This window comes from Meleagris gallopavo, chromosome 13 (assembly GCF_000146605.3).
Source record: "Meleagris gallopavo isolate NT-WF06-2002-E0010 breed Aviagen turkey brand Nicholas breeding stock chromosome 13, Turkey_5.1, whole genome shotgun sequence".
Lineage (NCBI taxonomy): Eukaryota > Metazoa > Chordata > Aves > Galliformes > Phasianidae > Meleagris > Meleagris gallopavo.
In genome coordinates, this window is record NC_015023.2 from 18443458 (window position 1) to 18457436 (window position 13979).

Genomic DNA, 13979 nt, shown 5'->3' on the forward strand with positions numbered 1-13979 from the left:
CACTTCTTACAGTGAAGAGATAAATTCACAGCAATTCCTGCCAACCTAGGAAGCACACAGGCAGAACAAGCAGTTTCCATCACACTGCCTCAGCAAAGGCACAGGATCTGCATCCAAGGAGACTTACTTGGCAACTTCACAACGGAGCCAGAGGAGCCAATCCTGTAATAAATTCATGTCTTTGCAGGATAGGAGATGAGTTTAGCACTCAGGAGCCACACTTGGCAATGAGCATCCTCACTGTGAGTGGGAAGTGGTACCTCGGAGGAGCTGCGTCCCAGCTGCAGGGTGGCAGGCATCACACATGAAGTCATGTCCAGGCTCCAAAACCAAGGCTCAGTGCCCTTCCTCCCCAAACCACGCTCCTCCAGACAGGTCCAACCAGCTCCAGGCATTGGGGTGGGTCAGGGGGTTTCTGGAAGATACCTTCGAGAAAAGTCAGGTCTACATTTTGGGGGCAAGCTGTAACATTTGAGTCACATTTTCAGGTCACTCAGGCTGGATAGTGACATTGGAACTCCCTTGAGGCAGTGCAGGAACGCCGGGCTCCGTCCAGCAGCTTTGGGAGAGCTTGTCAGAACGTGACACCTAGTGGTCGTGAGCCACAGCAACACTCAGCCCTCAAACTGCCTCGCTCAGTTCCTTTGAGCATCCCTACTAAGAAAGAAAGCAACAATTTCCACTAGTTTTCAAAAGGAACGGAACCATCTTTCCCTCCCCGCACCCAGCTCATCCAAAAAGCAACTTCTAAACAGAACGACCACCAAGAATTTGCAGACCTCAAGCTCAGTTTTGACACCGTTGTCATTCGGAAACTCTGGGCTCAAAAAGCAGCTGAGCAGCAGCAGCACTGCCCCACCTGAAGTCACCCACAGACGGCTGTATTGCAAACTAACCTGAGTTCATTCTGCAGCAGTTTCTCCATTTGGGCTGGGAAAATACCTGCTCTGCAGTTGCAGCATTCAGGTGTGTTCATAGGGTGTCTTCTGTCCTCCAAGCAACTTCACGTGCGTGGTTACGTGTGATTATCAGCTCTGACCACCAACTCTTCAGGCCCCAAGTTGTTCTGCAGCACCTCTGAAGGCAATTTGATTACACAGCCATTCCTCCACACGTTAACACTCAGACACTTCAATGCCGTCACATCAAAAAGATGAAACAAGACAATAATTACCAATATCAGAAGTAAATTGGCCATTTGTTAGAATTAAGGCATGTCTTGCAGCTGCCTTGATCAAAGCAAGAGAGCCCACTGGAACCAAATAAACCATTTCTTCAGCAAACAGCTCAGCTACACTACATATATTCTATCTATCTATACACACAAACACAGTAAGACCTCCTAAGCTTCTCTGCTGTGTGGAATGGGTGGTAGCTTCTGGAATTCTTAAACAGCAACAGTAGAGCTGGAGCTGGGATTATTCTCAACCTTTCTTCCCACTGGAATGGCTTACCTTTCTGGAAAGCCCCCAAAGAGTGGCAATTATGGTCTGCAACCACTCATAGGGCTCAAATCCCTTAACCAGAAATAGTCTCCTACTCTTCCACCAGAAGCAGTGTGAATAATCTCACACTTAGCACAACGTCTCTATATGATCTCCAGGCCCTAAGCCTGGCTACTATGGGTCAATTAGATGAATTTGTGTTTAGTTGTTAGCCAACTGTTATTGGTAAAAGCAATTTATTTCAATTAAAGCTTTTTTTCCTGATTATTCAATAAGATTCATACCACCTTAGCAGTAGAAGCACTGCAAAATCACTACATGTGAAACTCCTTGAGAGCTGCACCACATCAAATTATTCAGTTTTATCAACACTAATTGCAGTGAAAATAGAGAAAGGAACTTAGCTGACAGTTGTTAGGGTGAGTTTAACACTAAACGTGAAACAAGGCAGCTCGGAACTTCGAACCTGGAATCTCCCTGTAGGCAGCATGCTGCATCTATCCCAGTGGAGCAGATAACTGGACATCCATCAACACAGCTGCAACACAGAGCTCACTGTCCTTCCAATTACAATACAGTCCAGCAGAGCCTTTCACAGACTGAAGCATCAAAGGCTGTCTGACATCTGATCATATTCCACTCATAATGAGCTGGGTTGTTCTGAAGGATGAATTGTTTTCTTGACAGAGAGTCTCCTCTCTAACTTGGAGAGCTTATCTGCACAATGAAACACAGACACGGGTTGCTGTGCTTTTTTTATTGCGTGGTTGCACACTAGTTTAACAGCTAAAAAAAATACAGTAGCTAGAAGTTTCTTTACATCAAAACTGAAAAGAAAGGTCTGTATGCTACAAGTACAAAAGGCACTTCTCGTTATGCATGTTGTCCACAAAGGCAATCATTTCAGTAAATTACCATTAGCCACAACATGTATTATAATATGCACTCGAGAACTTCTACTCTCACTTCATTAAGCTGCCCTCAAATTGAGTTCCTCTACAACATTTCACTCCTAGTGCTGACTGCCACAGGAACGCCTCTCAGAACAGTATTAATTAACAGAAGCAATTAGGCTCAAGGACAAACATCTGTTCTGACCCTTCTCTGTTGTACCGTCCAAAAGAGCCTAAGGATTCCTATGCAGACACCTTCCAAATACAGTTTAGGTCAGTTGTGCAAAGTCGTTACAGACGTTAACTAAATTAGCCAAGAACCCAACAAAATACAACAAAAAACCCTAAAAAAGACAAACAAAGAGACCCACTTTCATTTTCAGCCTGTTAATTTTAACCAGAGCCTGCCCTGCAACTGGAATACTGTCCATTGGAACCAGAGATGCTAAGACACTGACATGGAAATGTAGCAGGCATCCTGAAAGCAGCACAACTGTAACATCAAATCCCTATAAAGCTTACTTGTTTTAGCACGCTCCACTTCATTTTTTCCTCTTCTGACCCTGTTTACACACATTTTATATATATACACAAAACTTAGCACTGAAACTGAAATAGATTTTATGTCAGGATATTTAGATGCTACTCGATGTAGAAGATAAAACATGAACACCACGGTAACCCCTTAAGAACAAGATGTGTATTTTGTATTTGCATATGCCAGGGAAGAGATGTTAGCTGGTGAAATAAGCTTGGTGGAGCAGAGGTGCACAAAACCTTGGGGTAAGCAGGCAACTAAAACACTGAGCAATTGCACAAAGCTTTTCTAAAGACCCATTCACTTACGATAGCAAGAGTTTGCTTGCTTTAAAGAACTTTAATAACCACAGGATGACATTTCCTAACCAGAGCTTATGTAACAGTTCAGAGATACTACATTAACCTTGTAAGCAGGTTAATTTCCCATTGCTCTTTTCAGCTGGTAATTCAAACTGACCCAAATTAAGCCAAGTTGTTCCCTCTGTTATCCTAACACTTTTCCTCCATCAGTAAAGCAAACAGTTGGCTTCTCCCTGATCTCACAGAGCCCATTCCAGTTCTTTTTGCCATATCCATTTCCACATTCATAAGGCAGCAGTTTTAAATACTTTGGTTGATGCAGGCTGCTCTATCTAGCTTAGTTCCACTGAGTCACCTGCACTGTTAAATGCAAAGACAGCATTACGATGACTATTACAGGGTTTTTCCTAATTGCTAACAATGAAAGCAAATTCAACAATGAAGATTGAGTGCACTCAGGTACAAAGTAAAAGAAATCTCTTCCTACTGCCAGACTTGCAGACGTCTCTTTCAAAAAGATTTTCAGAACCTGCCATTCTCTGGCAAAACCATTACTGAAGTGGCTCAGCAGGGTAGAAATATAATAAAATCTGGCAAAGTCACGCATGGTATAATTCTACTGAGCTGTAAGGGCTTGGGAGAGAATGAAACTGAAGATACATATTGCCACTTGGAACATATTATAAAGGTGCATATACAACACACAGGGAGCAGAAGCCGATGGAGATTTTCTTAGATCTACTGAGTAGCCACCCTAATATTAAGCAGCCACATTAGCAGAGAAAGGCAGAACTGCTGAAATGTAACAGAAGTCTGAGGTAGAGATATTGAGGAAGCAAAGGCACGAATTTAATTGGTTAAGCAAAAATATTCAAAAGGTTTAAAATCATTAGAGACATGCTGAAAAGTGTTAAAGTGCTTTTAAAGTGAACACTTGGAATGGGAAAGTATTGATTCCAAAGATGTGAATGTGTCACTGACAAGTTGGTCTCCTGGCATCATTAGTCCTGAATGACACCAGCAACTGCTGACTGCTTAATGGCAGGAGAGGATCAAGAAATGCATCCTCTAAAAATATACATGAAATACAATCAATCAAGATTGGGCAGCCTGGTCTGGTATTAGATATGGAGGCTGGCAGCCCTGCATGCAGCAGGGGAGTCAGAGCTTCATGATCCTTGAGGTCTCTTCCAACCCAAGCCATTCTATGATTCTATGAAGATTGTTTCATGAGTATACAACCAGAACTGCTCACCAGAAAAAGTGAGATCACACATTCTATACGTGAGTTCATGCATATGCACGCTGTTAAGAACAGCAAAGCATAAAAAAAGTCAGTCAGAAAGGTGCAACTAGAGCAAGTTATGGCTAGTAGCATACTTCAGAGGTAGGCACTGTTTGTGGCAACTGGACCCTAACTTCAGTATAAGGCTCCACAGCTGGTAACTTAAAACAATTTTGTCTGGTCCACAACTGAGTTCCAACCACCGCTGGCCTCTGTTACCATAAGGTGCTATATAGAACAACATGGTCCCCAGTAACCATGAGGGTGGGTAACTCTCAAGAATAGAAGTCCAGCTCAAGACAAAACATTGGGAAGATTGCACTGGTGCTCTAGAAATTGCTGAAAAAAATAAAAATCAAGTACCTGACTGCTGTGTTTTGTCCACACTCATCTACCATTCCATTAGTATCAAAACCAGAATTTGTAGAATGGGATTTGTGGACATTTCCTGTAAGGTTTTGGGAAGTCTTCTGGTTTGCAGTATAGACAAGGCAGATGTACTGTGTCATCCATTATAAACATGGGTCACTCTGCCAATGCATTTTTTTCTTTTTCTCCTCACCATCCTATGCACCATTTGTTGTTGCTTTAAAAAAGGACAAAGTTAAAACACCCCTGCATATGTGATTGCAGAAGACAGTTCTGGCCTCAAACCTCCAAAGCAGTTCCACAGAGGACCTTAACAGACTTCACTTCTTCACACCTCCTGCTCGTTAACATGTTGGAACTATTAATTTAAGCAAATCACTGGAGGAGCTACGAAGAGACACAGAACAATTCAGAAGACAGAAAGAGGAAAGATCTCCTGCATTACTTTGCCTTTAACTTTCAAAATAATTCCTTACTGATCCCTGCTTTAAAGAGAGCAATTTGTTAAGAGTTTGTATTAAAAATATTAGAATACACACAGCCCCTCTACTGAAGCTCAACTGACTCTCAGAACTGAAACTAGCTGTCTGTGAAACTGCACGGCATAAACATCCTGCAAAAAAGGAGGAATCATTACAGAGTAAAGTAAACCCAGTTACTACAGTCTGGACTGACATCCCATGGGCCATCTATGGCCTGATCTGCTGAGCGTGGTCCGAGTATTGTGCTTCAATATCTAAGAGATGCCTGCTCTGGAAGGATGAGCGGACAGTTCTGTTCATTAATGGCTGAAGAGGGCGAAAGTTGTCCACCATCCTCTTCTCTTCTTCACCATCTGAAGTAAAGAGCAGCATCCGAAATGCCTCCAGCTGAGAATGAGAAATGGCCAGTTTAGCTCCTGGAATTCCAAACCCTTCCTGGAGTTTGGTTTTCTTATACAGACATTTATATACTGACACTCAAGAAAAAAAAAAAAGCAATCCCAACCTGCAACCATCTACATGGCTTTTGTCCTCAATGGTTTATAACTGCAGACTGAAGCATGCAGCAGATCAGATATTTAGTCCTCACAAAGGGCGTAACAATGCTAAGTAATTAAGACCTTCTGTGCCATGAAAGAATGAGTGAAGAACCAAGAAAATGTATAAAAGTTTGAACTGCAAAAAAAAGTATGCATTCATTTTTCCTTGCTTTCTTCCCATTCTGCTCCTTTACGTGAACTAAAATATTAAGATTGTGCACATGCCTATTCTTCACCATTAATATTTGCTTCAAGTTTGACTTCCCAGATAGTATAGCTGCATGCAGAAGTTCTATTAAGAATCTGTATTTTGTCCAATTCTGATCAGCTCTCCTGACCATTTTTCCACTTCTCCCTGCATCTATTTCATACCAAGGAGTAACATCACACTGTACAACAAAGTACTGCAATAATAAGCAGCAGCAAAGAGCATGAAATAAGTCAGGGCTGAGGTCAGCAGACTGCCAACCACCTGAACCAACCTCTCCTGAAACCTTTGTCCTTTTAAAAAGAAATTAAAAATAAAAAAACCTCAAGGACAATACAGCCAAGTAGCGAGTAGGCATGTCTACAAAGGCAAAGAAGAAAACCCAATGGGCACTCTATCTTCAACCATCAGAACGGCACGTGAAGGACTCAGAGCCACCGTCCCTCCTGCCCCCTCAGAGCCTGCCCAGGGGAAGGAACAGCCCTTGCAGGTTCTGCAAGACTTTTGTGCAAGTGAACACGCTATCAGGTACGTGCACAAGAGGTCAGAGTTCAGAGTGTCACAAAAACTGCCCCTTCTTCTCCCTCCCCGTCATGGAAAAGAGGGCAGCATGGTAAAGAGAGAAAAATTATGCAGTGTTCTAGTAAATAACCTTTTAAGTTTTCAGGGTATGGTTTCCAGCACAAGGCTTTGTTACCAGAGATCAGGATGAAACTCTATATGGGGAGCCTGCCTCCACAAGGCACACACCTTTAACTGCTTACTGTTGAGGTCTTCAGCCTTCCAGCTCTACCTGTGGTTAAGATCAGGATACCCCAAAACAAATACTGGGTGTGAAGCAGCCGCTTCTGTGCTTCTTTCCCTCCACAGCAGCAGGCAGGCAAAGGTGTGCTATTAAATATCAGCAAGAGACTTACCTGATTCTCATCAACCTCTATTGGCTGCTTCTTAATAATCCACGTGACTGACTCAGTAAGTGGGGGAGTGGTCAAAGAGCCTGCATATGTCCAGTAATCAGGGCATGGAGGTAACAGGCAGGAGGGGTCGAAGACATCAAACTCAATAACAGTGTCCTAAAACCCAGAACGAACTCATTTTAAAACTTGCAATTTGAGAGGGGAAAAAAAAAAAATGTTTAAAGAGAGCTTAACAATGAGATTAAATACCGTATGTTTGCAAATGTAAAACTGTGCTGTATTAGTAAGAATCTACATAAAGTAGTAATTGAAAACCTCAAACTTGTCCAAGACCATTAAAGTGGGTTTGAGGCAGAAGCAGCTATTGAGCAGACACAAAAAGAGCATGGAAAGGCACAACACACTGCAGCAAGTGAGACAGCAGTCATTATGGAGAAACTCATTTGCTGCACACGTATTTTACCCTCTTTTAAGGGGATACAATCTCCAGAACATCATTTCTTTTTCTCATTATTTGGAAAGCTTGAAGTGTGTACAATCTCCTCCTTTAAATACAGCATTTTATCTGCAGTATAATCAATAATTTATTCTATGTGCCAATCAGACCCCTTACTAACACTTCATTTATTAGAACTTCACTATGCCCAAAGTATTATTTCTGTTGGCTGTGCTGAATGATAACTGGTGGGATATGTAAAAAACACTTACCTTGTGTTTAATTGCTGGCAAGGCATCCACCAACGTCTGCAGCCCTTCGTGATGTGCTCCTAGCTATAAAAGATGACCAAGAGAGAATATTAAGCCAACATCCCACCTATCTACCTTATCAGCTTTCAGACAGACAAAAAGCCATCTAGAGATACTTTGCACTAAAAGAGCTTTACCAAAATAAAACTAAACCATTAGAGCTTGTTATACCAAAGTACCTTTAAAAAGACTCCAATTACAGCCAAGCCATCACCTTCCATCACAGCTTCTTCAAAAGTTGGGTACACCACAGCATTCCAATGTACTAAATGCAGCTGAAACATGAATCAAGGAGACATCAACACACACAGCAACAACAGCAAGAAGCTTGACTTCTCATCTTCACTGCATTTGGTTCTTTGCAATTTGCAACGCTGCAGTGAACTACCACAGAAATCAGAGGCCACAGAACCAAAGCACAGTTGGAAGATGTTATTCTGATAAGGAACTTAATCCTACATGTAATACAAACTTCCTTAGTGCTGCTTAGAGCCTAATACTTGCATCCTCCTGAAGGGTTTTGTGTATAACAGCCAGCCTACCCAGTCTGAGCACTTAGTCACAGCCTTGCTGCTAATAAGCATCTCACAAAGCTGACTGACATCATTAGGTACACATTAGTAAGAGAGAAGCATTTTCTTGGGAAAAAAAAATAAAAAAAAATCACATTTTAAGTGCTCCATTTCTGGTGTATAATTATGTTTACTGCTGTTATACCACCCACCCTGAGCAACTTCACCTGCGTTTCTCCCCCTTGGCCCCCTCCTCCTTACTGACTCACTTGCTGCCTCAGTACTTAACTAATTAGGGGAATTCTGCCACTTTAGTGATTTCATAAGAGTTAAAAACAGAAAATAAAGCAAATATGATAACCATTACACTTCCACAGAAATACAAAACATACAAACTTCCTTCTGTTAATAATTGGAAATAACTGCAACATCAGCCAGGTCTGCAGGCTCACATGCACATGGGAGGTACTGCATACAAGTTGAGTGCTGCCAGATCTCAAGTCACAGGTACGTGCAAGAGAACCAAATAGTCTTCCAGTTTCTCTTAATACATTGAGAAAAAAAACAATATTTGGTACATGTTCAGTTTCTAAGTGTGTAGTAATAACAAACAAGGTACTTTAAAAGCACTAAGGATTGGGAGATTTGGAGGTCCACTAAGCAGAAGCTGAGATGTACTGCACTCACTGCAGTCCCAAGGAAAGAGATCCCACAGCTCACATGAGCTCAGTTTTACTGCAGGTCAGAAGTGCAGCACTTTTTAAAGACAAACAGAAGTGAGTTTGTGCATTTTACCTCAGCAGATGCACTGCATCAGCTGGAAGCTGCAAGTTCATTATGCCAGGACAAACATCTGCTCTGACTGTTACAGAGTCTATTTATGATCCCTTTTCCCCTTTAAAAGGAGGACAGACAAGGGATTTGTGCCACTTCCTCCTGACAGGGCTGGAATAGCAACGATTCTTTGCTGCCCACCATTGGCTTGTCTGGCAGCTTCCTCTGTGTGCACTCAGGGAGAAGAAAACATCACTGAAACTTTCAGGCAGGGGCCAATGCTTACTTCAATCCCACATCCTCCTTCAGAAAATACAGTCAATATGAACTTACTCATAAATAAGCTGCTTTTTAAGCTGCTTTTTTAAAAAAAAACAAAAACAAATACAGCACTTTCTAGCAAGCTTGACAATTCACACAGACAGCCCAAGATGCAGCCTCTGTTATCTGCACTGTTCAGGTTTTTCCTCATACCTCTGCTGGGTAGAATTTACTGTCAACTGTGTGCTCTGATCCCCATTCGTTGATGGCTCCCCAGTGGAAGTGGAACTGCTTCAATCTGTACTGGTTTTCCAAGGGACCTCCAACGATGACTGAAAAAAAACCAAAACAAGACATTCACCTTAACAAGCACGGCTGGAATTGTCCAGACAAGCAGCACAAACAAATTTACCCAAAGAAAAGTCATTTGGATCAAGTATCTTGCTGAAACATCCCCTCATCCCTTAGTTACCTCCACAAATCACATTGTTAGGACAAAACTGTCCTCACACGTCACTGTTTTTCCCCTGCAGTCGGAATAATCTGTGTCAAATCAAAGATAAGCTGAACAGTGTCCTCATGCAACTCCTTTCTGCTCCACAAGGCACACAAAAGCAGACTGCCTTGGGAAATTCTCTGCTTCTGGGAAAGCAGAAGTAGCCAGGAGTAAAGGTGAACATTCAGCCTGCTGTCCTCATCTCAGAAAACAATCCTTGATTTGGTAAATACATCAATGAAAACTTGAGGCCTGGTTTTCTGCGTATGCTGGTTTTCATTCATTTCATCCTAACTGAACCAGGAATATCTTGCAAAGCCTTCCTGCCTGTTATTAGATCAGTACAGCTTAAAGTTATAGATCATAATTTCTTCCAGGGGGACTAATAACAAATGCATTGCTGTAGAGACCTCTCTGCCCATTTTCTACTTAACTGTGCAGCGTGCTTCAATTTTACAGCAAACCACCATATAAACTACAAAATCCAACACTACTTCTGGAAAGAAGTTAATCAATTTAATGCTACGTAGAAAAGAAACGAGAGGGATTGAAAATTTACGAGCAGTTTTTTTTAGTTCTAAGTGCTCCTTCATTACAAGCAGAGAAGAGATAAAACAAGCAATGCATATTGACATTAAATTAAACTCCATCCACAGCTGCTGAGCAATTAGGATAAATACAAAACTGACCATCATTAAGATAATCATGACGAAGTACAATAAGTTTCAGGGATGGGATGAAGGCAAGGCCTGCACTGCCAATGCAGTACTCCTGTACTCACTCCTGACTATGCAAAGATGCAAACCCACAACTAATTACATTCATGTGAATAATCACTCTCGACTGAATGTTTGCTCACAAGTTAGGAATAGGCACATGTGTAGAAAACCAGCAGACAGAAGAAAGTGGCGAGAAAGAAACTTCATCCTCCTCTGCCCAAAAGCCAACACCCCACTGCAGCACTACCTTCATCTTTTGCCAAAGCCTTTTTTTGCCTCATCTCAGGAGTTGGGCTTTTTTTGCTTATCCTGGATGCACACCTACAAATTCCATTTCAATTTTTTTTGTTGTTTTCTAGATTTATTTACTCAAAAACCTTCCTTCTCTGGACTACTATTACTGTTAGATATAAGCTAGCAGAAAGAAAATGAATGAGAAATAACAACAGTAAATAGAAAGTCAGGTGGGAGATGCAGACACTTGGAAATCAGATCACATATACAGCAACACCCCATGAATGTTGTTTGTCAGTCATTATGGAGTTCCATCACCAAATACTACCCTCCAGTAGCCATCACCACCTTTAACTGACCTTAATTCAAGGAAGATGAAGATGAAAAGGCAGGCATCCACAGAAAGGCAGTAAGAAAGCTCACAAAGATTTACCTCAAGCTTTCAGTCTTGGAAATGAAACAGAAGAAATCTTTGAGAGCTGTGATGCTCTGTGAATACTCAGCCTCAAAAAGGCCAGCATCCCTTTAATTGACTGTCTCATGCTTGCCTCTATGTAAATGAAAGACAAGAGCAAAACACAGCTAAAATTAGTAGACTAAAATCACTGATGAGTTTGTTAGAGAGTTTCCATCACAAGCTCTCTTCTCATTAATGAAATTGCAGTCTGTTCTGTAAAAACTAGTGGTTTATTTATCATGTAGGAAAGCCCTGAAATGAACAAGGGCACGAACATTTCCTGGGTGAACAGCTCTAAAGAATGAAAACAAACAAACCTACAGGCCCTGAAATAAACAAGAGCAAGAATGTTTCCTAGGTGAACAGCTGTAAACAATAGAAAACAAACAGACAAAAAACCCACACTGCTTATCAGTCTCCTTCCAAATATCAACCAAAAATGCTTCATTCCCAAGAACGCTGTGAAATCCTTTAAGTTCCAGCATTTCTAGATTTCTCAGTAAGCAGTCATCTCAAGGATTAATGTCTCAAATCCAGAAGGTTCAGATTTGCCCAGGGTCCCTCTGTGTTCTCCTCCAAAACAAGCTGAATAACTGACGTGAATCACACGTTTCTCAACATCCCTGACCAACTACCACCAGCTCACCTACCCTTATGGAATATCCTTTTTAAATAACAATATACTTTGGTAAACTGAATTTTCAGAAGGAATGATCAACAAGATGTCTGTAATTTGGGAGCAGTCCCTTGATCACTTGACTCTACTGAGCATATTAAAAAAAAAAAGTACAGCTGCTCAGGTCAGAGTGCTCATTCCTAACAAACTGCTGGAATTCTTAATTGGATTCTGCATGCAGCCTCCTGCTTATACTAAAACAAAAGAACACAAACACCTGCTCCATACAGTAGCAGCTCAGTATTATTTAATTCTTTAAAAGCATATTGAGATAAGTATGTGTAACACTATAATGCAATGGGAAGCACAACAATAATACTAAGGTAGCAAAGTCCTAGGCTGCAACAGGCAAGGATAAGCCCAAACACAACCGCCACAAACACAGAAACAAAGGAAAGAAGTACCCTACCCTTAGAAGGCTCCAGGTATACAGAGATCTCTAGAGAGATACCCTCACCTCCACTGCCAACCCTTAAATGAGGAATGGGAAGGGGTGGATCCTGGCTCCAGCCCTTCCATCACTCAGGCACACTGCACACACCTGAGCTCCCCTAGGCTGGCCCTGCCTTCCCACCAGGTGCTCAATCACTGCTTCAAGCTGTGACTTAGCATTGCCACCACAGTATGTATGCTTTCTAACTGAAAGTAATTTTGCCACTGATTACTTCAAATGTATTAAATATATGTTTACATTGCAAAAGAGAAGCAGTAGATTATTAAAGTTTAATGATAAAACCTTACTTAAAGGTAATTAGATACATCCACATACGACTGAAGATTGATCCACTTAAGCAAAGCTGTACTATTATGAGATCTTATGAAAAGGCAGGGCATTAAGGCTTTGGCAGCAAAAATAAGTCTCACCCTACAACAGAGAACATGCGTACAATGGTCATGTTAATGGTAGAAGTGGTAACAGTGAGTCCCAAATATAACTTCTGTAACTACAATTCCCACCACTGAAAATCAGTGTTCAGATGAAGCATTTACCACATACTCCTTTTCAAAATTGACACTGTTATTCAACACGAGCTTTTCACAGCGTGCAAAGTAGATCTTTCACAGAATCGCAGAATGGCCCGGATTGAAAAGGACCTCAAAGATCATCCAGTTCCAACCCCCTGCTGTGTGCAGGTCACCAACCAGCAGCCCAGGCTGCCCAGAGCCACATCCAGCCTGGCCTTGAATGCCTGCAGGGATGGGGCATCCACAGCCTCCTTGGGCAACCTGTTCCAGTGCCTCACCACCCTCTGGGTGAAAAACTTCCTCCTAATATCCAACCTAAACCTCCCCTGTCTGAGTTTAAAACCATTCCCTTGTCCTATCACTCTCCACCCTCACAAACAGCTTTTCTGTTTACTTTCCCAGCTTTGCTTACTCGATTTATCAGCAGAATCATCAAACTCCACCAGGAACGAATACCCGTTGTTCCAGATGTGAAGACACGTTGTTGGGTCATAACTGATCTTCAGAGGCTTCAGGACGGGGTCATAGACGCTGTCCCTCCACTGGATGTTGATAGGAGACTGTCGACTGCCCCCAGGAATTGTAAGTGGGCTCTGCCAAAGCGGATGCACTGGAAGGCAACGGAGAGTTTGGCTCTGATGCACAACCACAGAACTAATTACAGACTAACGACTTTAGAACTTCCCGGCAACGAATGGTGAATTGAAATAGTGGCTGTGAAGGATAATTTAAGTCAGCAGGTGCATAGGAAAGTAAAATTGTTCATCACAATAATAAACAAAAACAAGACGGCACCCAAAAAATTCCACTTGTATGAGTCAGAGCTACACAGGGAAGCACAGCAGTCTGACTCACGGCCGTGGGGAAGCTTCTCTGCACTTGCAAAACGCCCATCAAAGAAACTGCCCCTCTTGATAGTTAGAAAATTGTTTTCTAAATGGATTTTAAAGTAGCTCCGCTTTCTAGTTTTGCCAGCACCTCCCCACAGCCCCGCAGCTTCCTCCGCACAGCTCTGCCCGATACCAGCAGCCGCAGGCTGAGCTCCCCCGGGCAGAAGCTCTCTGTGGAAGTGCCTCCCTTCACCTCAAAGATCTCCAAACCCACCGCCCCGCATCCCGCAGCGGCACTCACGGGCGTTCCGCAGGCGGTACGAGCAGCA

At 42.3% G+C, this 13979-nt stretch overlaps 1 protein-coding gene across 1 annotated transcript; it reads right to left on the reverse strand.

Moving 5' to 3' along the window:
- Nucleotides 1-2183: 2183 nt before the first annotated feature.
- On the reverse strand, nt 2184-13976 carry CA5A (carbonic anhydrase 5A; the record flags this gene model as incomplete). The annotated part of the gene is made up of 7 exons (XM_010718257.3): nt 2184-5701; nt 6979-7134; nt 7687-7749; nt 7905-8000; nt 9486-9604; nt 13233-13430; nt 13952-13976. Coding segments are annotated over 7 exons (837 nt in total), but the record flags the coding sequence as incomplete, so codon positions are not given.
- Nucleotides 13977-13979: the final 3 nt, after the last annotated feature.